The sequence below is a fragment of the Notamacropus eugenii genome, chromosome 1 (genome assembly GCF_028372415.1).
Source record: "Notamacropus eugenii isolate mMacEug1 chromosome 1, mMacEug1.pri_v2, whole genome shotgun sequence".
Lineage (NCBI taxonomy): Eukaryota > Metazoa > Chordata > Mammalia > Diprotodontia > Macropodidae > Notamacropus > Notamacropus eugenii.
The window spans coordinates 482,130,229-482,156,370 of NC_092872.1; the positions used below are offsets into that span (position 1 = coordinate 482,130,229).

The 26,142-nt window shown below is 43.5% G+C and overlaps 1 protein-coding gene across 5 annotated transcripts in view; it reads left to right on the forward strand.

The window, feature by feature from the left end:
• Positions 1–26,142, forward strand: part of ASS1 (argininosuccinate synthase 1) — an 84,770-nt gene that overhangs the window by 52,100 nt on the left and 6,528 nt on the right. For all 5 annotated transcript variants that reach the window (XM_072632722.1, XM_072632726.1, XM_072632724.1 and 2 more), the window contains 3 exons: positions 819–883; positions 13,550–13,681; positions 20,417–20,573. In XM_072632722.1, coding sequence (XP_072488823.1) covers positions 819–883; positions 13,550–13,681; positions 20,417–20,573 — 354 coding nt within the window. The remainder of the gene's footprint in view (positions 1–818; positions 884–13,549; positions 13,682–20,416; positions 20,574–26,142) is intronic.

Below are 26,142 nucleotides of genomic sequence, written 5' to 3' on the forward strand. Positions count from 1 at the left end.
AAGACTTTTTCTTGATGGACACAGAGGGCAGAGCTAAGAGCTATGAAGAATCAATTTCAGAGTTGCTGTAAGACTCAAATAGGATAGTGTCTGCAAAGTGCCTTGTAAACCATACTATGTAAATGTCAGTAATATTATTGTTATTATTACCTATTGATAATGTCTGTTGATGAAAATTATGGGTAAACATGAGCTTCTTGCCCACTAGAGCAACCCAAAATAGAATGGGATAATACCACAGGAGGTGGTAAGTCCTCCATCTTCAGAGCTCTTCCAAAGGAACCTCTTATAGGGGTTGTTGTAGAGAATGATATAGTTTAAGTGTGAGTTGGACTAAATGATCTCTGGGATCTCTTCCAATTTTGTGATTCTATAATTTTGTGATATTATTTCCCTCCCCTCTCTGTGCCTCAGTTTCCTCATTTAGAAAAGGAAGAATTTTGTCTAGATAAAACTCAAAATTCTCTTCCATCTCCATAATCCAACAACTTCATTTTATCAGCTAGAACTTCTAAGAAAAGGAGCAAAAGGCAGGAATGGTTACCAGTAATCTTCTTCATGAAAATCACATAGTAGGCACGTAATAAGCACTTAATAAATGTGTTTTCCTTCCTTCCTTCATATCTCCTGACAGAATAATTCCACTTGGCACTACGAGTCTCAACTGGCCCTGAGGTCACTGGGGCCAAGGGTACTGAAGGATTTGAGAAGCATGGCTAGGTTCCCCTGCTCCTTTCTGAAAACTGGGGCTACTCTCTTTCATGGGGAGCCTGCCCACTCAGTCCCTGACCTCTTCTCCCCTGCTTCTTCCCCAACAGGGGCAAACATGGGGTCGGCCGAATTGACATCGTGGAAAACCGCTTCATTGGAATGAAGTCCAGAGGTAAGCTTACCTCCAGAATGCCTTTAGAGTGAATGCTCTAGGGGGCTTCAGCTGCCTAGAGGCCCCTGCACACAGAGCACAGCTCACAGAGCCCAGATATTCAGAGGGAAGATGGTGGCCTATCTATTGTCCCTTGGGATGGAGGCATTTGGGATACTGCAGCATAGAAAATCTGCCGTAAAACCCTGGAAATGGGCCTCTGAGGAGGGGAGCAGTGAAGAGTTTATGCTAAAATTGAGGTTCTTTGTGGGTTTTTTTTTTTGAGAGGTACACTATTATTATTGTGAATAGGCATAAGGACTAGAACTCTGATTTCAATAAGAGAGGAAACTCCCAAGTTAGAAAATGCCTTCTACCAGTGCAGGTAGGTACCTTCACTCTAATTTTATAGTCTTAGAGAGTTGTCTGAAATGCTGAGTTCAGTGACTTGCTGAGGATCCCACATAAGTACATGTCAGAGGCAGGGCTCAAACCCCTGTCTTCATGCCTTTGATCCTTACTTATTCTATCTACTACACTGCAGTGCCTCTCACATTATTATGAATAACCACCAGGTAATTGTAGCCATGGTTATGTGTTACCACTAGGTCAGGGAGAACCAAGCAATCTGATCACATAAGCATATTTGATTAGAAGAATCCTTATACACTCCTGTATCAGGACAAGTCACAACTTTTCTGAGCCTCAGTTTTCTTGTCTCTGAAATGAGGATCCCAGTAAAATGGGGGTCACAAGGTTGTTATGAGACTCAAATTTGATCATATTATGTAAAACATTTTGCAAAACTTAAAGCATTCACTATATGTTTGAGTAGTAGTGGTGATGATGATGATGATGATGATGCCAGGAAGTGGTAGCCATTCTCAGTTGGCTGACATCATGCTAAAGATCTTTAAATCAACCAATAGGAGAAGTCTAGAGGGTCAGCAGCTGGGCAGAACTAAAGAAAGAGTAGTCTCTGACCTCAAAGAGCTTACCCTCTATTGGAGGGAAACAACTTGCACAAAAATAAATGAATGAATGAAATAATAGATACGCAAAGTAATTTTGTAAAGACAGGGAAAACTTAACAACTGGGGAAAATAGAGGACACTGCCTGTAGGAGGTAACATTTATGCTGAACCCGTCTAGAGGTTCCAAGAGCTGGAGGCGAATAGGAGATAATAAGGGACCCCAGGAATAAGGGACCTCCTGAAAAAAAGGCAAAGGAGTCATAGATGGCACAACCTGTTCAGGGCCCAGCAAGGAGGCCTGCTAGAATGTAGAGCAAATGATGGGGAGTCATGTACAGTAAGCCTGGTTAGATATAGTGGAACCAGATTGTGAAGAGTTTTAAATAGTAAACACAGGAATTGATATTTTATCCTAGAGGCAATAGGGAAGCATGTTTATGATAGCAGCATATTTAGGGATGCAGGATTACTGACCAGAGTACTAGACTGGCCATTGTTCATGTGATTCGAGTGACCCAGGCCTAAGGTAATACAGTTTTGGAACAGGACTTCTCTCACTAGGCTAGGTTGTGAGCATCCCCACTCCCTTGGCCAAAGTCAAGGTTTTTCACATCAACCTTACTTAGACTGTGTTCTCACAGAACTCCAAGGACAAGACAGGGTGGAGCCAGGTGTTCTGGCTAGAGGATCAGAGCCTGTGTGGTCAGCCTCTCCACTGTCCTCTCAGGGGCCCGACTCCCATTTGGGGGCGGGAGCAAGCAGGCCCCTTTCATGTCTCCATGAAAAGACGGAAAGGGGCGATTTCTTGGTCATTAAAGGTTTCATTCAGATGACTAATTCACAGCCCCTTTTGAGGGTCTCGAATACTAATCAGACCAGGGGTTGGCGCTGTCAGTTTGTATGGGGCTGCCTTGTGGGGAGGGTGAAGGGGGATCAGGGGTTGCTCCTAGAGAAACACAGAACTATGGGGAACAGTGTTTCCCAGGGACAGAAGAAACTTGTCAACACATTTTGCCTTCTCATAATCACCTTCTTGGGCCAGCTCCATGACCCCTTCTAGTTTAGGAGTCTATCTCTGATAATATGTAGGTAACCACGAATTAGTGATATCACTCTCAGCCTTCCTTAGTGAATTTTATGATTCTGCCCTCCATGTATTATCCTAAACCCCTTATTTTTCACCCTGCATCCATTCATTTTGTGGTCTTGGGCAAATTACTTAGCCTATCTGAGCTTCAAGTTTCTTCATTTGTAAAAGGATGATTGAGCTTCCTTTCAGATCTAAGATTCTAGGATGCTGAGATTCTGTGCCATCTCTGAGTCTGCCTGAAAAGGAACAGGTTCCTAGTAGAGATTCCTGCCCATCATTATACCCTTCCACTGCCAGCACTCTGCATCTAAGAGCCTCCATTTCTGAGAACAAGAATGGAAAAATAAGTAGAATTGAAATTAGGATTTAAGCAAAAGGTTTGGGGGTAATTGTCTTTCGGGCTCAACCTAAGAAAATGACAGGACACACCCACTGTCCTTTCCCATGCAGAGATTGTGGCTTCCTTTCCTAAGCTCTGAGAACATGTAAGAGGAAGGAGAATGGCAGAATCATAAAATCTCAAAGCTGAAAAAGAATTCAGTTGCCACTTAGTCCAACTAGACTTGAATAGGAACCTCCCTACAATATCCCTGTCCAATGATTATCCAACTTTTGCTTAAAGACCTGCAGGAAAAGAGAATGCACTAAGAATGCACCAAGGCAGCCCATTTGACTGCTGGGTCATTCTTTTAGGATTTATTTTTTCTTATATTAAGCCTAAATGTCCCTCTCTGCAACTTCTGCCCATTGTTCCTAGTTCTTTGGAGCCAAGCAGAATAAACCCAATCCCTTTTCAGCCCTTCTTGCATTTGAATACCATTGTCCTGTCCCTCCAAATCTTTACTGGGCTTCACATACCTTCAAAAAATCCTCATCTGTCATGGTCTCTAGTCCTTTCATCATTTATTTATTTCAACAAGTGTTTATTAAACATCCACTATGTGTTAAGCACTGGGCAAGTTACTGGGGAATACAAAAACGAAGCAAAGCCTGCCCTCACGGAGCTTGTCTTCAGTTAGATGTTCTCTATCCTCATTTGGACTCTAGAGGAGGGATGTTGGTGACATTGGTGAGTCTGAAAACCTGAGATGTCCATTGTCTGAGTTAAAGGCATTGTTCCTATCAGGGCTGTAAATATGGAAAATGCAGTTGGAGGTGGGGTTGTTTGGAAAGGGCTTAGAACTTACTAGACCTGGCATTATCTCTCTTCTGCCACAGAGAAGAACAGATAGAAGCTGCTCCCTCGAGTCTCTGGGCCTCCCCATCCCTCTCTTGGACTTTAAGGGGCTACTTCTTTGTGACAGAGAGGCAGAAGCAGCCCTGCCAATAATAGCTAGCCTGATAGATAGTGCTTTCAGGTTTATCCAACACTGGACATATGTTATGTCATTTGATTTGATCACACCCCACCTTGCTCTGCCTCTGGAGTCCTGGGGCTGTATCCCAGCAATTGATTGCTATAACACTGCCAGGGGTAGTTCAGAATGAGTTTCAGATCACTTTCAATCAGTCAGTAAATGAAGATTTGTTAAGCTCCTACTGTATACTAGGCATTGGGGTTAACATTGGGGCTATAAGAAGAATAAAAGACAATCTCTCAAAAAGCTTGTGGTCCAAATGAGATGACATGCAAACGACTGTGTACTTTCCCAACAATTCTTCCAGCTGCTCCTCAAAACAAACTTTGGATGGGCCAGACAGCGATTGTTAGCCCCATTGTATAGGTAGAGAAACTGAGGCTTTCATAGAAGGTTAAGTGTCCTCTCCTAGGTCACACGGAGACTTAATATCTAAGCCAAGACATGAACTTGTGTACTGAGAGTTGTCAGGGACCTCAGAGATCATCCAGCTGATACTTGGCCCTGACCCTTAGGATTTATTCAAAATTGAGAGAAGGATACAAGAATGGGCACTGGGAAAGTAGTGTCTTCTCCCTTCCTCCTCATCCCTACCACCCCCAGCCAGAACCAACAGGCTCCAAGAGTTCAGAACCTGGGCACTATTAGGGTGAAAAATAAAAAAAAATTAAAACCCTATACATCATTAGCAGGGTTGCCTACTTAAGTTGCACTGAAACATTAGCATGATAGTAGGTGGTAAAAATCAAGGAGATAATATTGTGCCTAATGGAGCAAGGAGTAGCATTAGCAAGGGTGTTAGAGTCCTCCTGAGAGGTCTCACTACAATAAAGTGCCTAAGCAGACCATCTTGACTTCCGTCTCAGTCCCTCTTTGCCTCCTCAGTTTCAGTAGATACTCCACCTCCAAAATTTTCCTCAAGCAGTGGTTCTCAAAATATGATGAGTCATGTCCAACTCTTCATGATCCCATCTGGGGTTTTCTTGGTTGAGATACTGGAGCAGTTTGTCATTTCCTTCTCCAGCTTATTTTACAGATGAGGAAACTGAGTCAAACAGGGTTAAGTGAATTGCCCAGGATCACTACACAGCTAGTAAGTGTCTCAGGTCATATTTGAACTGAAGTCTTCCTAAATCCAGGCCCAGTGCTCTATCTACTGTGCCACCTAACTGCCCCAGGGTCCCCAAGACCCTTTAAAGGATCTCCAAGGTCAAAATCATCTTCATAATAATACTGGGATGTTTTAATTTCTAGCAGTAAATGTCAATAAATGTGACACAAATAAACAAAAGCTCTTTGGAAGGGGATCCTCGATAATTTTTAGGAGCGTAAAGGCGTTCTGAAACCAAAACATTTGAGAATCACTTGCTTAGCGTATACTTTGCATTTCTCCTTTACCCCATCCCATAATAAGATAATAATATAATCCAATCATATTATATATATAATTACATATACATGTAAAATTATAAGATAATAAGAGCTATGGCAGGAACTCTCATTCGTGATTTCATCGTACTTGTCTCCAGCCATCGAGCTCATCAGCCTGAGACAGTCACTACTTGGCCAGCTACGAAGGCTAGTGCTATAGAAGGCTAACAAGAACTGCCCGACATTCAGTTCAGTTCAAATCAATGATATCTATTTGTATCCGTGGATGATAGTTTTGTACCTAGTAAATACTTAATTAACTGTTGAATTACTTTGAATCGAATGTTGGACCAAGGCTCCAGACTGAGCTACTAACATTGGTCCCAGGTGAACCCCTACAAACTGAGCCTTCCATCCCAATCACAAGCTCAACCCGCCCCAGAATATGTACTATTGCTCATGGAGGGGATAACTAGTATTTGTATAACACTTTGCAAAATCTGTTACATACATCATCTTTTTTGCTTTCCACCACAGCCCTGTGAAGCTAGGTACCATTATTATTCCCATTTTGCAAATGAGGAAACTGAGGTAGAGGAAAGTTAAATAACTTATTGAGGTCATAAAGCTAGTAAGTGCATGAGGAGGGATTCAAACCCAGGTCTTGTAGACTTCAGTAACTGGACAAGAGTGTGGAAGGCTCAGTATATCTCATCCCTGCTGCTAATCATACAGCCTGAAAATGCATGTACTCAGAGGTATAACTAGGATTTTTGCCCTCAGGACAAGTGGCATGAAGCAGGCCCTTATTTGGTTGGAGATAGAGGAGAAGGAGTAGGACACACAGTGGAGAGACAGAGACAGAAGCCCTGGGACACCAGCATGAAACCGATGCTAGGGAGGTCATTGTTGATGGGGGACAGCCTAGCCCATCATCTGATAGCTCTCTATTTTAAGGAATTATTTTTGCTCACTAAAATCTAAGCTCTGTTGTTTCTACTTTGCTGAAGAACTTTTAATTCTTATCAGTCCCCACTAAATATGGTATCCTGGGGAAAAAACCAATTGCTTTCACTAAATTTATGTGTATGACCAATAGGACAGGGAGTCTGAGAATGAGTTAAATGATACCATCCACCCTTACACCCAGATCAAGGCTACACACATATCCTTGTGTGCAGAGGACCATATGTTTTATGAAACAATTTCTGTGTATCACCTGAGAATCAGTTGCAATTTGGCATCAGGCAATGCAAATCTTATCCAACATTTGTTAGCTTTAGTTTGGGAAGAGAAGAAAAAGGAGGCTTTGTAAAGAAGGCTTGCAGATTCATAAAGAGCATGGCATGCCCATCTGGTAACTGATACTGAGAGAAAAGAGCGTAAGACTGGAAACTCGAAGATCTGGGTCCTGGTTCTGGCTCTATCCCTAATTCACTGTGTGACCTTGGGCAGATAGTCTCTTCATTGTGTCCTCCTCTCTAGCTCCTTATCTGTAAAATGAGCAGTTTTAAATCAGGGATACCTCACCTTTTTTGCATAGTGGAGCCTTTTGGCAATCTTGTGAAGCCTGTGGAGTCCTTCCCAGAATAATTTTAGTTAAACCAACTATATTGAAACCAATGGGGCAGCTAAGTGTTGGAGTGGAAAGAGCACCAGCCCTGGAGTCAGAAAGATCTGGGTTCAAATCTGGCCTCAGACATTTACTAGTTAGATGACTCTGGGCAAGTCACTTCACTCTGTTTGCCTCATTTTCTTCATCTGTAAAATGAGTTGGAGAAGAAAATGGCAAACCACCCCAGTATCTTTGCTAAGAAAACTCCAAATATGCTCATGAAGAGTAGGACATGACTGAAATGACTTGACAACAACTGAAACCAGTTATATTGAAATATATCAAATGATTTTTTTTTTTTAATTCATGGATCCCAGATTAAGAAACCCTGGTCTGGATTATCTCAATGGTCCTTCCAGTTCCAATTTTACTTTTATGAAAGCAGTTGGAAGACTGTAAGGCTACTGTTGGTTCTTCTGTACACATGAAAAGGGCTGCAGTGAGCCAAAGGGAGGAGAAACAAAGGAGATGGCGTCTTGTTTTTTGGCTTGTAGGGTTAGCTTTCTTTTTTTTCCCATAGACTACACAATCCATGAGAAACAACCTAATTTAAAATCTCTGGGGAAGTTCCTGTCTAATTTGTAGCTGGCTAACAATATGACTAATTAGCTGTTCCCTTTTATCCCTTTCTGCCTTTGTTTTACCCACATTAACATCTGATTAAATGTCCTTTTGTCTAGGCCTGCCCTTTACAGCGGATAGGTTGCTTATGGCCTATCTCCCTCCCCGAAACCACCCCAAGAAGTGGGATGATTGCAAACATGTCAGTAAAAGAAGAGGCCGAAGACACAGGATAGTGTATGGGGTGTCTGAGGTTTCTCTGCAGTTTCTGAAGTAGAGTGCTTGAAAGTACCTACAACAGCAGAAAATGAGAAATAGGCAGGTTGAGTTACCTACCACTCCCCATAGCTGTGGGACGCAGACTTCCCCTCCAGGTCAGGTTACTGGACTGAGTGGCCAGGGCCAAGGGGACATGTTTCCCAAACAAGGTCCAGGTACTTACAATTCCTTTGATGGGAAGATTATCCTGGAAGCATGGAATTTGGGACAGCATTTTAAAAATGGAAAGCAAGGTCACAAACTACTATTAATTTATGATGACTTTAGTTGAGCTCCTTCCTGCTTATAGACCTCAGTTTCCTCCTTTGTTATTAGACTAGATGAATGGTCTCTGAGGGACTTTCCACAGTTCTAACATACTATGGAACAGAGTTGTATATTGACCCTGTCTCTTCCTGGGTTGAGAAATAACTATAGAAAAAAAACGTTGGGGAGATAGGGACTGGTTTGAGGTTATTTTCACTTGAAAAAAAACCCCACAAACCTCTTCTCTGCCAGTCTAGTTCTATCCCAGCTAGCTAGCTAACTGATTAGCTGATGAACTAGAAAGACCATAAATTAATGTGGCTGTGCCTGATTCTGGCTATGAAGGGGCTTTTATTAAGTGTAAGGTAATGAGAGAAACTGGTTAATCGTCAGTTACACTGAGGGCAGTGTCTGGATGAAGCTATTGTCCAGAACCTAACATGGAAAAAAATTCATTTGTATTGATTTTACAAGGCTTGTAATTGAAAATTCATTAAAGACTGATGTCAGGGCGGCAGAAGGGAGGGGCTGGCCAGTGGGCTTGTCCCAGGCTCTGCTTGGGGAGCTGGTGGTCTCAGGGGCTGGGCTCTTTCTTGTCCAAAGGTTCCGAGTGGGGTCACTGGGTTGCTCGGGGGTACCCCTGACCATGGGGCTGCTGGTGATAGTGAACTCCGGGCTTACTCTGCTGGGCCGGCAGGGGCGCAGAAGGTTGCAAATGGAGTTGCTTTCCTGAATATTGTGTCTTTTCACGTCCTCATTATCAAATTATCTTTTTAACTCCAGAGGGGGGCTAATTAAGTGGAGTAAATGAAATCAGTGGGGGGAAAAGAAGAGACGAGGGAGAGAAGGGTTTGTGTTCTCTCCTGCTTCTGCTTGCCTTACTTTGTCTTTCCTTCTTCCATCCACCTCCCTCTCTTTCTCTTTTAAATCCTTCTCTTTCTGCAGTTCTGCCTTCCCCGCCACTGTCCATTCTCCTGCTCCCTCCCTCTAGTCCCACTTTGCACTCTTTGCTCTGGGATTTCCAGCTTCCTCTTTTCATCCTTTCATTCCTCTGACTCAAAGGCTCCTTCCCTATCACTCACTCACTCTTTACCATAAGGCAATGCTGATTCCTCCCAAAACAATCACACACACACTCACACACACGCACAGGGTTACACTTACAGGTTGTGCTACCCTTTGAGTCTTAGATTCTTCTGTGGTTCTTGTGACTGAGGTTGCTTGAATCAAAATGAGAGACCTAGAGGAGATTGATAAAGCAAGGAGTATGCCCAACGGGCATAGGCTTGGCCTTCGTTCAGCCAGAGATCCCGGTAAGAATCCAGGACTCAGATCCTTCCAGTTCTCTCCACCTCCCACTAGGACCTCTCTTTCCCCTGCTGCTCCAGACCCCCAGAGAGAAGTCCCCATCTTACTCTGCCCTCCCCACTGAACCCCGCCCCTGCCTTTCTTCCTCATCCCTCCATGGCTGCTTGATATGCTTCCGCCTGGCAACCCAAATGGGGATAGGGAAGATGCAAAGGGGGTACATTCCTCCTCCAGAAAACTCAGCCTCCCTAACTAGAACCAGCCTTTGGATTTTGTTTTTTCATGGCTCCAGGCCACCGCAGGGTGGTGGGATGGAAGTGGGAGCTGCTGGTGCTGGAATGGAAGCCCAAGCTACCAACCCCAACCGAACAGACAGATCCTAGTCAGTACAAGGAAACTGCTCAGTTGGCGCTAAACGGGCAGTAGCAGTTACAAATGAGGGCATTTTAAGCAGAAACAGCTGTCTGTATCCCCACTCTTTCCCAGTCCACTCTCCTCCTCCCCTCCCCCCACTCCCCTCCTCCACAGTAATTAGGGTGTGATTGAAGGCCCTCCAGTCACAAATGCTGACACCCCTGTCTTTTTCCTGTAAACACGGAGAGATGAAAATAGACACTTGGAGACGCTTCGAATGTCACTTTGAAGATGTCTGTTGTCTCCTCCACGGCGACACCAGAGGTTCAGCTGTCATCGCCTTCTTCCTTTTGCGCAGTGGTTCATACGCTGACTGTCAAAAGCCCCAAATCTAGAGTCTCTTAGCATCAGGTTTCTGTCATGGATTTTTTTTTTAAATTTATTTTTTTCCCCAGAAGAAACACAGAGAAATCATCTGCAGCCCACCCCCTGTGGAGAACAGAGGGGAGATCTTTTTTTTAATGTGTGTATGCATGCACACACACACACACACACACACACACAGAAGCAGCAGCTCCAAAAACAAGCTTCTTGATCAGTCACAATTAACTTTAACACCTTCTAAGGAAAGGAGTAGGAATATTAATTGTGTTGATGTGTTTTGTAGCTGACTTTTCTCCCCCTTTGAATCTTTCCTCAAATGCCCTGCGGCTAGGAAAGGGTACAGTAGACTCCCTCTCTGGGGACAGTTTCTGCAGACCTTTAAAGCTGCCAGCCCTCTCCCCTCCCAGTACTGCCCGCTGACCACAGCCCCTCTGATGGGGGAGGGTTCCTTCTATATGGGCTAGCCTCGAGACCTCTTCCAGTCTCCTACCTCCAGCCACTGGCAAACGTGGACAAGAAATTTCCTTTCTCTGGACTTCTCTTTTCCCGGCTTAGGAAACAGGGTTGATTCTACCCTACCCTGACCTTTCTGGCCCATTGAAAGGGTGTGTAGACATGGCTTGAGAATCTTTAGTCACAGGAAGAAAATAAAAATTTGAAGATTTGAGATGGGAGTTTATGATTTCTCTCTGTGTGTCTCTGAGCCCTGAGGTTAGATGTGAGAACTCAGCATCCTGGCTATTGGAAATTCTCAATTGCTGGGGTTTGGTCTGTAGCTCTGATAGCAAGGAAAAGAGAGATCATAGCCCTGAACTTGGAGTCAGGATACCTGGGTTCTAGTCTCAGTTTTGGCATTAACTTGATCACCTCAAGTTATTTCACTTTTCTGGGCCTCAGTTTCCTCATGTGTAAAATGAGGGGTTGAAATGTTAATATTTAAGGTCTCTTCCAGCTTTGCAATGCTGGGATTCACATAACTGGTACAGGTTAGCAGAGTCCAGAAATGGGGCCCAGACCTCCACGGGATAAGCATTTTCCCTGAAGAATTGGAAAAATGAGTCTTGTGCACTTATTACTTACCATAGTAAACTATTACTGTATATGCTACATAGTAATGATAATATATTATTATTGCTATTATTCATAACAACTGACATTTATATAGTTGGGTTGGACAAAGCATTTCACATATATCAATGAGTCTGATTCTCACAAAAACCCTGTGAAGTAGCTACTATAGGTATTATTATCCCCATTTTACAGATTAGGTAACTGAGGTTTAGAAAGGCTAAATGACTTGCCCATGGTCAAACAGCTAGTAAATGTGAGAAGTAGGATTCAGTCCCAGTTCTTGGATGACATCTACAGTTTGCAAATGAGTATATGCCATATTCATGTCAATTTTTAAGCCATAGCAGCTACAATTCACCATACTTCTATCATTATCACTAGATTTCCTTCCAACAGTCAAAAACTGTCACTTACTTGGTCAACAGAACCTGTTAATAGAGTTAAAACTGTCAGATGTATTGAGGTTTTAAAAATGTGATAATAGCAATATCTTATAGTTTCTAGCTCTTTGTACTTTTTTGGGAGGGTGCATTTTCCCTAAAATCCATTCTCTCATTTTTTTCTGACAGAAATTCTGAGGTAGGTAAAGCAGGGATTATAATTTCTATTTTATAGATCATGAAGCAGAGACCCTAAGAGGGTCAGTGACTTGCCTATAACCGTAGAATGTTAGCTCAGTACTGGATAAATACCACTTTTATTGTTGGTGTTGTTGTTAATACAACAACACATCGTTTCCCAAGGTTGTAGCCTCTCCTACTTTCCAAGCGACTGTTACACACATTACTATCCCTTCATCAGAATTGTATTACTTTTGGACAAAAGCCACAAGAGGCAGTGTTGTGAGCTGGATGGAACAGTGACACTGAGCAAGGCCCTTCTCTGGGCCTCAGTTTCCTCATCTGTAAATTTAGTCAGACACGATGACCTTGAAGGGCCATTCTAGTTCTTATATTTTGTGATGTATAAAAGAGCTGAGGAGGGAAATGAGGGGAGGTGTTAGCTTCAACAGAAGCTAGAACTGAGTTTATGTCCTTCCCTCCTTGTCGTAATAGTAAATGTTTCTATAAGACCTTAAAGTTTATAAAGCACTTTGCACATCTCATTTCATTTGATCCTTACAACAACCCTATGAGGAAGAGACTGTTCTTATCCCCATTTTAGAGGTGTAGAAACTGAGGCTAAGAAAGGTTAAGTGACTTGCTCAGGATCACATAGCTTATAAATGTTTGGGGTAAGAGTTGAACTCACATCCAGTACTCTATCCACTATACCAACCATCAGCCCATGGATTAATGTGTGGATAGATAGATAGATAGATAGATAGATATACATATACATGTACACATTTTATATATATATGCATGTGAATGTATGTATGCATGCATTGAAAGGCAGCCAGGTAGTCCAGTGGATAGAACACTGGTCTTGGAATCAGGAAGACTCATCTTCATGAGTTCAAATCCAGCTTTAGGCATTCACTAGCTGTGTGAGCCTGGGCAAGTCACTTAACTGTTTGCTTATAAATGAGCTAGAGAAGGAAATGGCAAGCCACTCTGGTATCTTTGCCATGGTAACTCCAACTCGGGTCACCAAGAGTCCAACAACGACTAAACAACATGCACATTATGTGCATTTATATCTGTGTATTTTCTCCTGCCCATCCCCTTCTCCTTTTCACTGGCAGAGGGGAGGAAAGGATATTTGGGGCCCTGTATCCATAGGCCCATGCTCTACCATCACTCATTTAATTACAGGTTTTCAGCTGTAGACCGGTGGGCATGCTTTGGGGGGAGAAAAGGGGGACTGCTCCAAAACCCTGTCATTTAGCATCGTCAGAGAGCCCCTTCAAAGAGGAAAATCTAGACATTTTCTCCACAAGGTGCGGAGTGGACTGTCTTGGCCCCAGCATGAGTATAATGACAGATGCATTTTGCAACAAGCTGGGAGTGAATGGGTCCGACTGGCGTTTCTCTTGTCAGAGAAGTCATTATTTTTTTTGTCATTTGCTGACAGTTTGGGTTTCATGCGTTTGTGTCTTTTTTCTCTTTTCCCCCTGCCTGGAAAAATGGCTAGGTATCTACGAGACCCCAGCGGGAACGATCCTCTACCATGCTCATTTAGACATTGAGGCTTTCACCATGGATCGAGAAGTACGTAAAATCAAACAGGGCCTAGGCTTGAAATTCTCCGAATTGGTGTACAATGGTACGTGTGCCTCCCTCCTCCCTTCTCCCCCATCTTTGGACTTCATTCAAACAAAATGGCTACCTTCCTCACAGGGCCTGCCCTCCTACCTCCTCCCTCCTCCCAGCCTCCTCACACTGGACCACCTTCTCAAGGTGTATTAACTGGATAAGAGGAGATGAGGGTTCTTAGTTGGGAGCTGTGGGCATTTGGGGATGTTTAGAGATAGACATGGCAGTTTAGGTCAGTGGAAAGACCTGGGCTCAAGCCTCAGGTATGTCACATATTTGCTGAGTCATTTTGGGTAAGTCACGTTCCTTCTCTGGACCTCAGTTTTTCTATCTTTAAAATCAGTGGGTAGGACAGGATGACACCTGAGGTCTAGATCTAGAATTCTGTGATGTTCAGGATTTGGGGATTAGATATCTGACAAGGGAAAAGGAAGAAGAGAGCACCACTAATTCCTTTAGATATCAGGTTGGGATAAGGTTCTTCCAATTTGGCCTTCATATCCCTGCTCAAAGTTGGGGCAGCTCACGCCTCTAGAACCTCCATGTGGTTGGTTTCAGGAACGCTGATTCTTATCAAATGTGAGTCAGAAAGGTTAGGTAGGTAGGATATGGGAAAGAGTAACATGTCTTGGAAAGAGTAGTGGACAGAGGGGAGCGAGTTTGCCATCTGCCCTTCCCCAGAGCCTAGAATATTAAAACTTTGTGGGAAGAAAGGGTTTGAAGGGCTTGAAACTTATAAGAGTTAGTTTGAAAAAAGAACAAAATGCCATCCCCCCATCCATTAAGGAATAAATGTATAGAAATTGTACCCCAAGAGACTAAACATTAGAACCATGGTTATAGTGACTAAAAGGAATCTTTAGAACATAGAATATTAGATCTGGGAGAGATTTTAGAACAGAACGGTAGACCACCAACCATAAAATATTATAGCTGGAAAGGACCTCAGAGATCACATTTCCCTGCACATCTTATAGAGGAGAAACAGGCTCTGGGAGGGTATGGAACCCTCCCAAGCTCCCGCAGATGTACTTGAACTCAGGTGTCCTGACCCACCATGTTGAGCCTTTTCCATTACATCATGCTTCTGAGCAAAAGGAAAAATGGGATTCAATCAAAATTTGGCTAACCAAGGTTTAGGTAAGTTCATAGGTGAAGGTTCCAAAGCACATTACAGAAGCTAATTAACTTTAGTGTGACCTCCTTTCCCTTTTGTGGGCCTCAGTTTCCTCACCAGTAAAATGCAGGGATTGTATTAGGTAGAAACTAAAGTCTCCTCTAGCCCTACTATTCCACATTCTGGGATCCAGCATGTGTGGGTACATCCCTCACTTGTGAAGCTGACATTCTCCGAACCATCCTTTGGTATTTCAAGGAGGCAGGAACTGACTCCTAGGTGAGAGAGGAGGGTCAGTGTGAGGACATTGCTGGTGCTTTTAGGGCTGCAGAAAGCCTTGCCCTGTCAAAACCAAGGTATGATCAATAGGAAGAGAGCTTGTTTCTAGCATCTCTTCTTTCTCTCCATTTTTGTTTTCTTTTAAAACTACATAATCATTGTAACTCATCTCAGAGTTTAAGGGGATTAGAGATTGCTAGTTGAGTTTATTTTCTCCTCATTGTTTGAAGGCAGCTTTGAAGCCAAGCACTCCCCTGCCTTGCCCCCCCCCCAGGTATGGGCCAGGTGTTTAAATGCCATTGTCTCCCACCAACCTCGTTTGCTCCATGGGATTTAAATGTTGAAAGGTGGATTTTGGTTACAAAGTGGGAGCGTCATTAAGGCAATTGGTGGGGAGTAAGGAGCAGGAATTGGGGGCGGGAGCACCTGTAGTTTGAGAAGCTGCTGAAAGAGTTTCGAAGGAGGTAGGCGTGGATCCTCCTGACTTCCTTCCCTCCCCGATCTCCCCCCTCAACCTCCTTCCATCTGAGAAGTTAGGAGGGGAAATCATTCAGTGAGTTTTTTAATTTGGGAACCGTGAGTTAGAGGGGGCTTATTTAAGTCTGAGTGGCAACTCCAGCTGCACCCAGCATCCCCAGTGTCTGGGGTCTTGTCCCTAGCTTCTTGAAGCTAGGGAGTGAAGCATGTACAGTCTTTACTCTGTAGAAAAACAACTGATGCTCAGTGATCAGAGAGAGCTTCATAATGGCAATGGAAAGAGCAGAATATCAGAAAACCCAGCCGTAGCTCTGGCTCTGACTCACTGACCTTGAGAAAGAATTGTTTCTCCAGGCCTCAGTTTCCTCATATGTAATTTTAAAAAAGGTTAGACTAGAACCTCTAAGGTTCTGTCCAACTCTCTATCTAGGGTCACAGATAACTAGGGTCTCTAAAACTCTATACGTAGGCTTTAGAATTGAAAGGGACCTTAAAATGGATTGAGTTTCACCCTCTCATTTTGCAGATAAGAAAACAGAAGCCTGGAGAGGTGGGTGAATTATGCCAGATCATACAGTTACTGTCAGAAGCAGGATTTAAACTCAGTTGTTCTGAAGCCAAATCTAGTGTTCTTCCTGATACATTGTGCTGTTTTCCCAAGCTCTGACATTCCATGGGTTGGGCTTTTGAGCCACTCTGATTTCTAAAGATTCAAACATCTTATCCTGCCATTTATGGCAGTGATCATAGGAGGACCCTTATTTTACAAATGGAGAAACTGAGATTCTGCTTAGCAAAAGGCTGAACAAATCCTTCCCCACCCCAATTCCATAGGCTCAGGCCCCAGGATGACTTCCCTAACCCTGCTTTTCTTGTCTGCCCTGTTTATGAAAGGGTGGGTCATTGATGGGTTCGTTGTATTGTGGTCCCTCAAGAATCCCCTCTCAAGCAGCAGCCACCAACCAACGAAATGGTCTCCTTTCCTCTGCTTCATTACTTTTAGACTTTGATAAGAGAAATAACCAAGGGATGAGGAGACAGCTCCCTTCAAAAAGCTGAAATTCAGCTGGGTGATAAAGCCTTTCTGTTCTTCACTTAGGAGAGGAGCCTTGTCTGTGTGCATCGGTGCTGGGGTACCTCTGTAGCTATGACTCAGTCGAACCAAGCTTTAAAATGGAAAACAATGCAAATGATTTCAGTAGTTGTAGCAGGTTTAGTCAGTTGCATCCTTCTAGCCTCCTTAACCTTCTCTGAGGATTCCAAGGTCAATCCCCTCCCATCTCACCCCTCCCCAGCCTTCTCTTTCTACCCTAGCAACACCTCTTGGCTTCTCTCTTCCCAGGTGGGCTTTAGGATGACACCTGCTTGGGAGAGATCAGAGAGATAAACCTGAAGCTGGTGACCATTGCAGACACTTAAAGACATGACTTTCTCCTTGCCTCTCTATCTCCTGTGTTCATTTCTCTGCCTTTCTTCCAGGTCTGGGAACTTAATGGGCTAATTATCTTTATTTAGTTAAAGGCCTGCTCCCAGGAAGACCAGGAGTCCCCTCCAGTGCAGCCCTGGCCCTCTGTCTTAGGTGTCTTTGGCTGGGTGGGCCAGGGGGGTCTGAGAATGTATGTGCCTACTCTTGTAGAGTTAGTGTAAAATGATGGGAAGAGAATCTGAATGGAAATCAGAAAATTGGAATTCTGGTCCCACCTCTGGTCAAGTCACTTTATTTTTCTGGGGCAACAGGTTTCCACATCTATAAAATAAAGGGATTAGGTTAGATTGGGGATTGGCAAGCTATGGCCTCCAAGCCAAATCCTAATTGCTGCTTGGTTCTGTATGGCCCATGAGCTAGGATGGTTGTTACAGTTTAAAATCGAGGTGCATTAAACTCATATTGTAAATAAAGTTGTAGTTGAAAATGTAAAAACTATTCTTAGTTCATGGGCTGTGCAAAAACAGGCAGCAGGTTAGATTTGGCCTTTGGCCCCAGCACTAGATGATCTAAGACCCAGAATTCTGTGTCCTATCATTCTATGATTCTATAAGCCTTCCCAGCTTCTAATTTCTACGTACCTGCTCTTGGCATTCAGTGAAAGTGAGGGTGCTGGCTTGGGCGTGGCCTTCCACTCAAACCTATGCTTCCTACCTCACAGGAAGGGAAGAATTGTAGAAGTGTAAATCTTATTATTGTTGTAAAGAAAGTATTATTATAATTGAGGGCCTTGAAACTTATAAGAGTTAGTTTGAAAAAAACGAACAAAATGCCATCCCCCCATCTATTAAGAAATAAACGTATAGAAATTGTACCCCAAGAGACTAAACATTAGAACCACGATTATCATAATTAAAAGGAACTTTTAGAACATAGAATATTAGATCTGGGAGAGACTTGAGAACACAGAATGGTAGACCATCAAACATAAAATATTAGAACCTTAGAGATCACATTTCCCTTTTCATCTTATAGATGAGAAACAGGCTGTAAATCTTGTCATTTTTCTAGGACAACTCATCAGGGTCAGTAGAGAAAAACTACTGGAATAGGGCTTTTGTGCCCCCTGATTTTACTGCTCAGATCCCCCCAACTCTACCCCCACTTCCCCTGAAACGCCTCTCAAGTCTCTTGTATGACTGTAAACTAAACTGAAGCTTCTCAATTTGAGAAAATTCTATGCAGGGGAGTAGGAATGAAGTCACCCATTGGATGGGGGATCATGGAGAGGAACCCCACAGCACAGATGGAGGTCCCAATGACAATGGGAGTTCAGACAGACAGATGTGCTTGTCATCTCTCTGTGAAGCCTGATGAGAGAGGCAGGAAGAAAGTGGAGAAGGCCTTGCCAGAATAAGGTTACTTTATAAAGGAATGAGGAAGGTGAGCCTACCTGAGAGACTGCTGGGCCATATGGAGTTTGATCTGTGCTCTGATAAAGGCCCCAGGTCATTCCCCTTCCCCCGAGCTCTTGTTCAGCACTGGGGACTCCCGAGGTCTGGGATGAGGGCCAGGGGCTTTCTCCTGAAATGAATGGTTCTCTGAGAAAAGAGCCAAAACTGTTTCTTCACCCAGCCTGGAATTTTCTCTTCTCCTGTCCTGCATTCTCTTAATTTATCTCCTTATCTCCTTTCCTTTTCCCCCTCTTCCTTCTTTCCTCTCATTTACTTGTTTCTCTTCTCTCTCCTTCTCCCCTCTCCTCTTCTCCCACTATTACTAACAGGAAAATTTTGAAGTAAAGAGAAGCCTGTGAAGGTGAGGTTAACAAGATGACAGATTGAGTGCTTCCTCCTATTTGACAGATGAGGAAATTGGGGCCTAGAAGTGAAGAAATTGGTCCAACGTCCCATAGTTGATGACAGAGTTAGGGATTTGAACCCAGTATTTCCTTATGCAGGTAAAATCAATGAAGCGGTCAGTATCATAAACATATATCTCTGGCACTCCAGCCTGCCACATTAGTCCAAACTCCTGACTTTTAAGGCCCTCTGACTACCCCCTTGCCCCACATGCTGTTCCCTGTTATTTCTCATCATTGGCCTCTCCAAACCTTCTGCAGGCTGGTCATACATAGATGTGCTTTCCTTGGCCCCAAAAAGCAGAGTTAGGACCAATGGGATAAAGTCCCAGAAAAGTCAATTTCAGCTCAGCAGGAAAAGAATTTAATTAGAGCTGTACAAATATGGAATATAACCTGACTAAATAACCAGTGGGTCAGTGGATAGGATGACCTGAGTTCAAATCCAGCCTCAAACACTTACTGGCTGCATGACTCTGGACAAGTAACCCAACCTTTGCTTGCCTCAGTTTACTCATCTGTAAAATAAAGATAATAATAGCAGCTACCTTCCAGGACTATTGTGAGGCTTAACTGAGATAATGATTGTAAGGCATTTCGTACAGTGCCTGGTACCTAGTAAGTGCTATATAAAAGTGATCATCACAAATAGCATCATTATTAAGTTCTTGATCCTTGGAGGGCTTTAAAACAGAGGTGGTCTGGGATGTTGTGGGAGTTCCTTCTCCAGGTAGAGATTAAACCAGCTGACCTCTGATGTCCCCTTCCAGAATCATGATTCTGTGGTTTCTCACTATCCCCTGTATACACTGTGCTCAGTCTAGTCTCAGTATTTCCTTGTACTGTTCCTCCCATCTAGAATGCCTTCTTCTCTAAGTCCTGCCCTACCTTTCCTGGAAGCCTCCCAGGCTAGTTCAGCTGATCTCAATTTCTCCTACTTCCTCCCTGACTCCTTATCTTTCTCAAGCCAGTAACCCAACCTTGCACTTAACTTAATAGTCCTTTCCTTGGTGGACTGCACATGAGTGGTCTCTCTTCATTCAGGCTGAGAGGTCCTTAACATAGCAATAGAAGACCATATTTTCAGTCTCTTTCACAGTACCCAGCACGGGGCTGAACCCACCATGGATGTTTGACAAAAAGGTATTCAATAATTAGTGAGAACAGGTATTAACACAAACCAATGCTAATTATGGAGATGCAGAGCAATCTATACATGGGTATAATGTTTTGCAGTTTTTATACTTTAGTACTTTTGCATATATCAGCTCTGCTCTGTCTCTTTTTCCCCTCCCCCTACCAATCCCCACCCACCTCCATCAGATGTCTGTGAGTGGCAAGGAAATGGTAAGAAGGGATATTAAGACCAACTTCTAGTCTCTACCATTTAGACAGGGAATGAGACTCATTAAAGTGACAGTTCCTTGCAGAGACGGCATGGAAAATCCCAGTAGATTCTGTCCTTAGAGCTGGAGGCACCATCCAGGCCTTCCCCTTGCACAGAGCTGGGAGGATGAACAGTGGGGCTTGGGGATGTAGCATCCTGACCAAAGCTGAGTGGTATACCCCTTCATCTCACCCCTTCCAGGTTTCTGGCACAGTCCAGAGTGTGAGTTTATCCGTCACTGCATTGCCAAGTCCCAGGAAGGAGTTGAAGGCAAGGTCCAAGTGTCTGTCTTCAAGGGCCAGGTCTACATCCTTGGCCGAGAATCTCCCCAGTCACTGTACAATGAAGAGCTGGTGAGGTAAGTCACTACTTACAGATGGGCAACATCTTTTTTGATCCCCATTCTACCCCTCCCTTGTCCCCATCCTAAGCTTTCTGAACAAAAGGAGGCTCACTCCCTCATGATCTACTCACCTCCAATCCGTAGGCAGCCAGGATTCAAGTTCAAGGTAACATCCAATCCCCAGGAGTCTCAGCTCCATTTCCTTTCCTGATTGCCTGTTTTCTGAGTGATGGTGAACTCCGTTGTAGTCTTTGTTCCTTTCCCTGGAGGCTTCTACCTTGGTTTCTCCATTAGGATCCATCTCCCTCTAGGTTTAAATGTTTCCCATTTCTTTTTATTTCTGCATATTGGAATCATGTTTTTTCCCCCCATCTTGGAGTAGGAAGCTTTACTCATTTTTCTGAAGCTCCTTACCTTGCAAAAGTCCACAAGGGACTGGGTAGTAGAGACAGAACCCAATAGTATCAATAGTACATTGTTATGAAAGACTTTGGGTCCTTACATAGTTAGAGGAACCAGACTCTCTGCTCTAGGAGATTGCTGTTCCCAATCTCACCCATTGCTGGGGACTGGCCCAGAGGTCTGACCTTGGATGCAGCCCCCAGATATATTAGACATCCCCACCTGTTAAAACAACAGTCTTCAAGCTTCTTTGCCTGGGACTGACAAGAGACAGAGGGAGCCATCCCATGTTGAACCTTTTATGCTGTGCATATGCAAACACATAAATATGGAAGAAAATTTTAACCCCACACTAGTCTCTTCCTCTTGAAGTTCCAAGATCCCCCTCCAGGCTCAAGTAAGGACTCATATCATACACAACCCTTTGCTGGCTAAGTCGAGGTTGGGCTACAGCTCAAGCCCTGGTTTAACTCAGAGCTATAACCTCCGTGAAGGCAAGTTGGGAATTAAAGCACGAGTTTTGTTTTGCAGTCAATATTTTTTTTTCTTTCGCTTTTCTTCACCGTGTTGGGTTTTCCCCCCCCTTCAATCTTTCTAAACACTTTATAAGCCATAAATATAACCGAATCAGTTTAGATCAGTCAGGGTAAATGTCAAATTATCTTCTCTCTTTCTCTTTCTGGCTTTTTCTTCCCTCCCCCTTTAAATCAACAGCTTCTAATAATCTGTCCAACCCTTCATTATGCCTCGCATTCTCACTCAGGGAGATTAAATGAATAAGGTAAAAAGGGAAGGGAGGAAAAAAAAAGAGAGAGAAAAGCAGGAGCATTTATTCTCACTGTGTCTCCGACCATTTTCCTTTTCTTTCTGATTTCTACATCGCTGATTTGAAAGCCTTTGAGTGACAGCGTCACAGGGACCAGCGAGGAAGCCGTGAGAGGTAGTGGAGGCTCGAAATGCCGCAGCACAGTGGGTAGAAAGTAACGTAATTATAGAGCAGGTCAGAACCACTCGAGTGAGCAAAAATAAAAGCACAGAGGTTTTCTGTAGACCGTCAGGGGAGGTAAAAAAAAAAAAATCATTGTAAACTCTTTCTCTCCCTCACTCTTCCCCCCTCCTCCGCCCCAATTTTTAAAAGAGGTTTTTCACTTCCTGAGAAATGAGCTGTTAGAACTCTTTGCCCATGTTAGGGGACTCATTTATCCAGATTTAGCCAATCTTTGGGAGGGAGGGAGGGCCTGACAGTGGTGATCAGGGAGGGGCCTGTTTGGGGTCTGGTTTTATTAAATTGTTTGGTATTAACTTATAGGAGAGAGAAAGGAGAATGCTAAGAGGCAAAAAGTGTTTTGAGGATTTATATGTAAGGAATTATGGGAAGAGAAGGAGGGGAACCAAATGCCTGCCTCTGTCTAGGTTCCAGTCTGTGGTACTCCATGAAATAGGGCATGGGGTGCTGGGGAGTCAGTGTTTGGGGATGAAGATCAGGTTAAAGTCACCATGCTCAGGCAAGGTGGGAATATTCCTAATTCTGAAGAAGAGGTCTGAGAAAGTGGTGCAAGAAAGGCCATTCATGCATTCTCCCAACAGACAGAAGCTTGGAGTTAGTGGAAAGTCAGTCAAATTCCTACATGCCAGGCGCTGTACTGGGTGCTATAGATAAAACTATAAAGAATGAAACAATCTCTAGTTGCAGGAAACATAGTCTAATGAGAGAGACAACACATGTGTTTGTGTGTGTGTGTGTGTGTGTGTACGTGTGCATGTGTAACATCGGATATGTAGAGGGAAGAAGCCAGCTTGACTGACTCACAGAATACAGGATGGGGGAGTACAGCTAGTACTCGATTAGTGGAAATAGTGAATTCCCTAAAGTGGTCTCATCATTCAAATTCACACTGCATATTTCCACTGGGCTGGAACCAATGACTACATTTTACATAATTATAACTTCTAATAGTGAAATTCAAACACATGCAATGACTTCAGAGGATTTCATTATTTGCACTAATCAGGACCCAGCTGTGATGTCCAGTTAGGCTAGTAAGTAGATTGGACTCAGATTGTGGAGAGCTTTAAAAGATAAACAGAGAAGTTTCTATTTTTATCCTAGAGTAGGCCTAGGGAACCTGTGGCCCCAAGGTCACATGTGGCCTTCTAGGTCCTTGGGTGCAGCGTTTTGGCTGAGTCCAAGTTTTACAGAACAAATCCTTTTATTAAAGAGATGTGTTCTGTGAAGTTTGGATTCAAAGCACCTCACTTGAGGACCTAAAGGGTCATGTGGCCTTGAGGCCTCAAGTTCCCCACCTCTGTCCTAGGAATCTGATTGGGGGAGCACATGGTCAGATCTGAGTTTAAGGAACATTACCTTGGCTGAAGCATGGAGAATGGACTGGAGTAGGGAGAGCCTAGAGGTAGGAGGACCAAAGAGGAAGCAGTCATAGTCATCTAGCCAAGAGGTTAGGAGAGCCTCTCTAAGGTGGTGGTGGTACCTATGTGATTAGAGAGAAGGGAGAGGAAGCGAGAGATGTTGTGGAGAGACAAAGGGCAAGATTTGGCAACTGATTGGATGGAAGCTCTGACCTGGGAGTCAAGGGCCAGACTTTCAAATCCTGGCTTTGCTTCTTAGCCCCTGTGTGACTTTGGACAAGTCATATTACTGCTCTAGGCCTCAGTTTCCTCATCTTTAAAATGAGGGATTTGAGCTGTGTGATCTCTAAGGGTCTTTGCAGCTGTAAATCCTGTATTGTGTGTTGGCTGCTGTGGTGGATGCAAAGGAATATGGGACAAAGTTGCTTCTTTTTTTCAATGGGTAAGCAAAGTCTTTTATAAGCTTCACATAGACACTACATAAATGGGGAACAACAACTAAAGAGAGTCAACCTTCTTTAAACCGCTGACCCAAGCCACCTGGTAGTGGCTCTCTCCCACCACCCCCACATAGGGAATCCTCTCTTGAAACAAATGAGTGCAGTCAAGCAACGCAAAATAAATCAAGACATTGTCCATGTTTGAAAACATATGCCTCATTTTGCACCCATAGTCCACCACCTCAGAGACATACTTCACAATAGGTCAGTGTGTTGATTGCACTGATTGCGTTGATTGAATTCTCCCAGCATTGTTTTCTTTTTTTGCTCTTGTGGTCATTGTGTAAATCCTTGTCTTGGCTCTTCTTACTCTGTTTTGTGTCACTTCATATAAGTCATTTCAAGTCCTAGCTTCTTCTTAAATCTTCACTTCTGCCCTGAGCTTTTGAGCACAGGTACCAGAAGTACCAGAAGCTCCATATCCTGTAGTCTATAATCCCTAAGTGGACCAAGAAGATGTATTTGTGCCAAAGCCAGATGCATAATCAAAGAAGATTCATGAGGCTAATGACATTTATCATTCTTATTAAGAAGTCAGAGAGCAATGTAAGTTTTGAAACGGAGGCTGAAATTCCAGGGATGGTCATAGAAGTTATAAAGGACTACTAGAGATCCTGAGGCAGACATCATATGATGGCAAGAACAGTGACTTTGTAGACAGGGCTTGGGTTCAAATCTGGGATTGCCATTATGGGACTTTGGGCAAGCCACTTGTGCTGAGCTATTTCTTTATTATTGAGGAACCATTTTCCTCCATATGAGGAAATTGCTGCTGAGAGAGCTATCTATTGGCATTTGACAGATGCAGTTGAGGAAAGGGGAGGCACAAGTGATGATATAAGGGGGAGGGAGAAAGGAAAGGAAGTAGATAAGTAGTGACTGGACCAGAAAATGGTTTTACTGAGAATGGAGGGGATGCTAGGTCCCCAAACCATATTCGGTATGGAAGTGAGGCCAAAGGGCAAAGCAGGAAAGAGGTCTGTGGTTGGGATTTGGAATGGCCCAGGAAGCAGAATGAAAGTTGAGGAGAAGAAGAGAGGTCCAGAATGATTCAGAGATCAAATAAACAAAAACCACCCTATATAATTACTTCACCATAAGTCAAGTAAACAGCTCAGCCTGAGAGTCTGGGAAAGAAGCTTCTAGAGACAGTAACTATGGTGGGAAATGGGAGGGAAAAAGGGTAGGGCAAAGGGGAAGGAAAATAATGGGGGGTGAGGAATATGGCCTCTCATTTTTCTCTTTCTCTCTACTCTGTCTTTCCAAAGAAAGAATTGATAACTCTTTTTTTAAAACTGAAGTTCTTTCTTTTGTTTTACTTGTGGAGGCAATTGGGGTAAGTGACTTTTTCTATCTAGCCCTAGTTAACTGCCCTTTAAAGATGGTAAGCTACAGGAAAGAGCATCCCTCTGCATTGGGAGCAGAAGGCAGCTCTCTGCATCACTGCAATGCGCAAAGTATAGACTTTCATGACAACATAATCCCCTTGTCTTCAAGAAGCTTACAGTCTAAGAGGGGTGAAGGGTAGGTCTATGTAAGTAAATACAAGAGAAGAAAAAGAGTTTTGTGACTTCCAGTACTCCCCCTTGATAAAAAGAAACCATTTATTAAATACTATTTGCCAGGCACTATAAAGGATCCTCAAGCCTTCAGACATCTACACAGTCTTCTTACACATGTGGAATGCCTCAGCCTTGGAGGAAGGTCCTAGGAGACAGCTGGTGGCACAGTAGATAGAGCGCTGGGCCTGGAGTTAGCAAGGCCTGAGTTCAAATCTGACCTCAGACACTTAATAGCTGGGTCATTTAATCTCTGTTTGCCTCAATTTCCTCAGCTGTAAAATGAGGATAATAACAACTTCCTCCCGGATTTGTTGTGAGGATCAAATGAGATAATAGCTGTAAAGCTCTTAGCCCAGTGCCTGACCCATAGTAGGCACTTAACAAATGCTTGTTTCCTTCCTTCCAAAGGACGTCTATGAATCAAAAAGGGATGAAAATGAGGGATGACTGTATGAAAACAACCTTAGAACACTTTCTTTCTGGAAAGATAGAAATATAACAAAATCATGAAAAATGGAGCAGGTGAGGGCACGCTTGTTCACGTAATCCCAGGAAGGAGAATTATTTGCTTTTTCCCAACCCCCAACACACACGCACACACACACACACACACACACACACACATACAAATTTGAAGAGGGAGTTTTAGAACAAACAAAGGGCCAAGGCCATCATATTCAATAGTTAATCCTTACCTTTGTAAAGCACTTTATAGTTTTCAGAATGCTTGTGTATGTATTATCTCATTTCCCC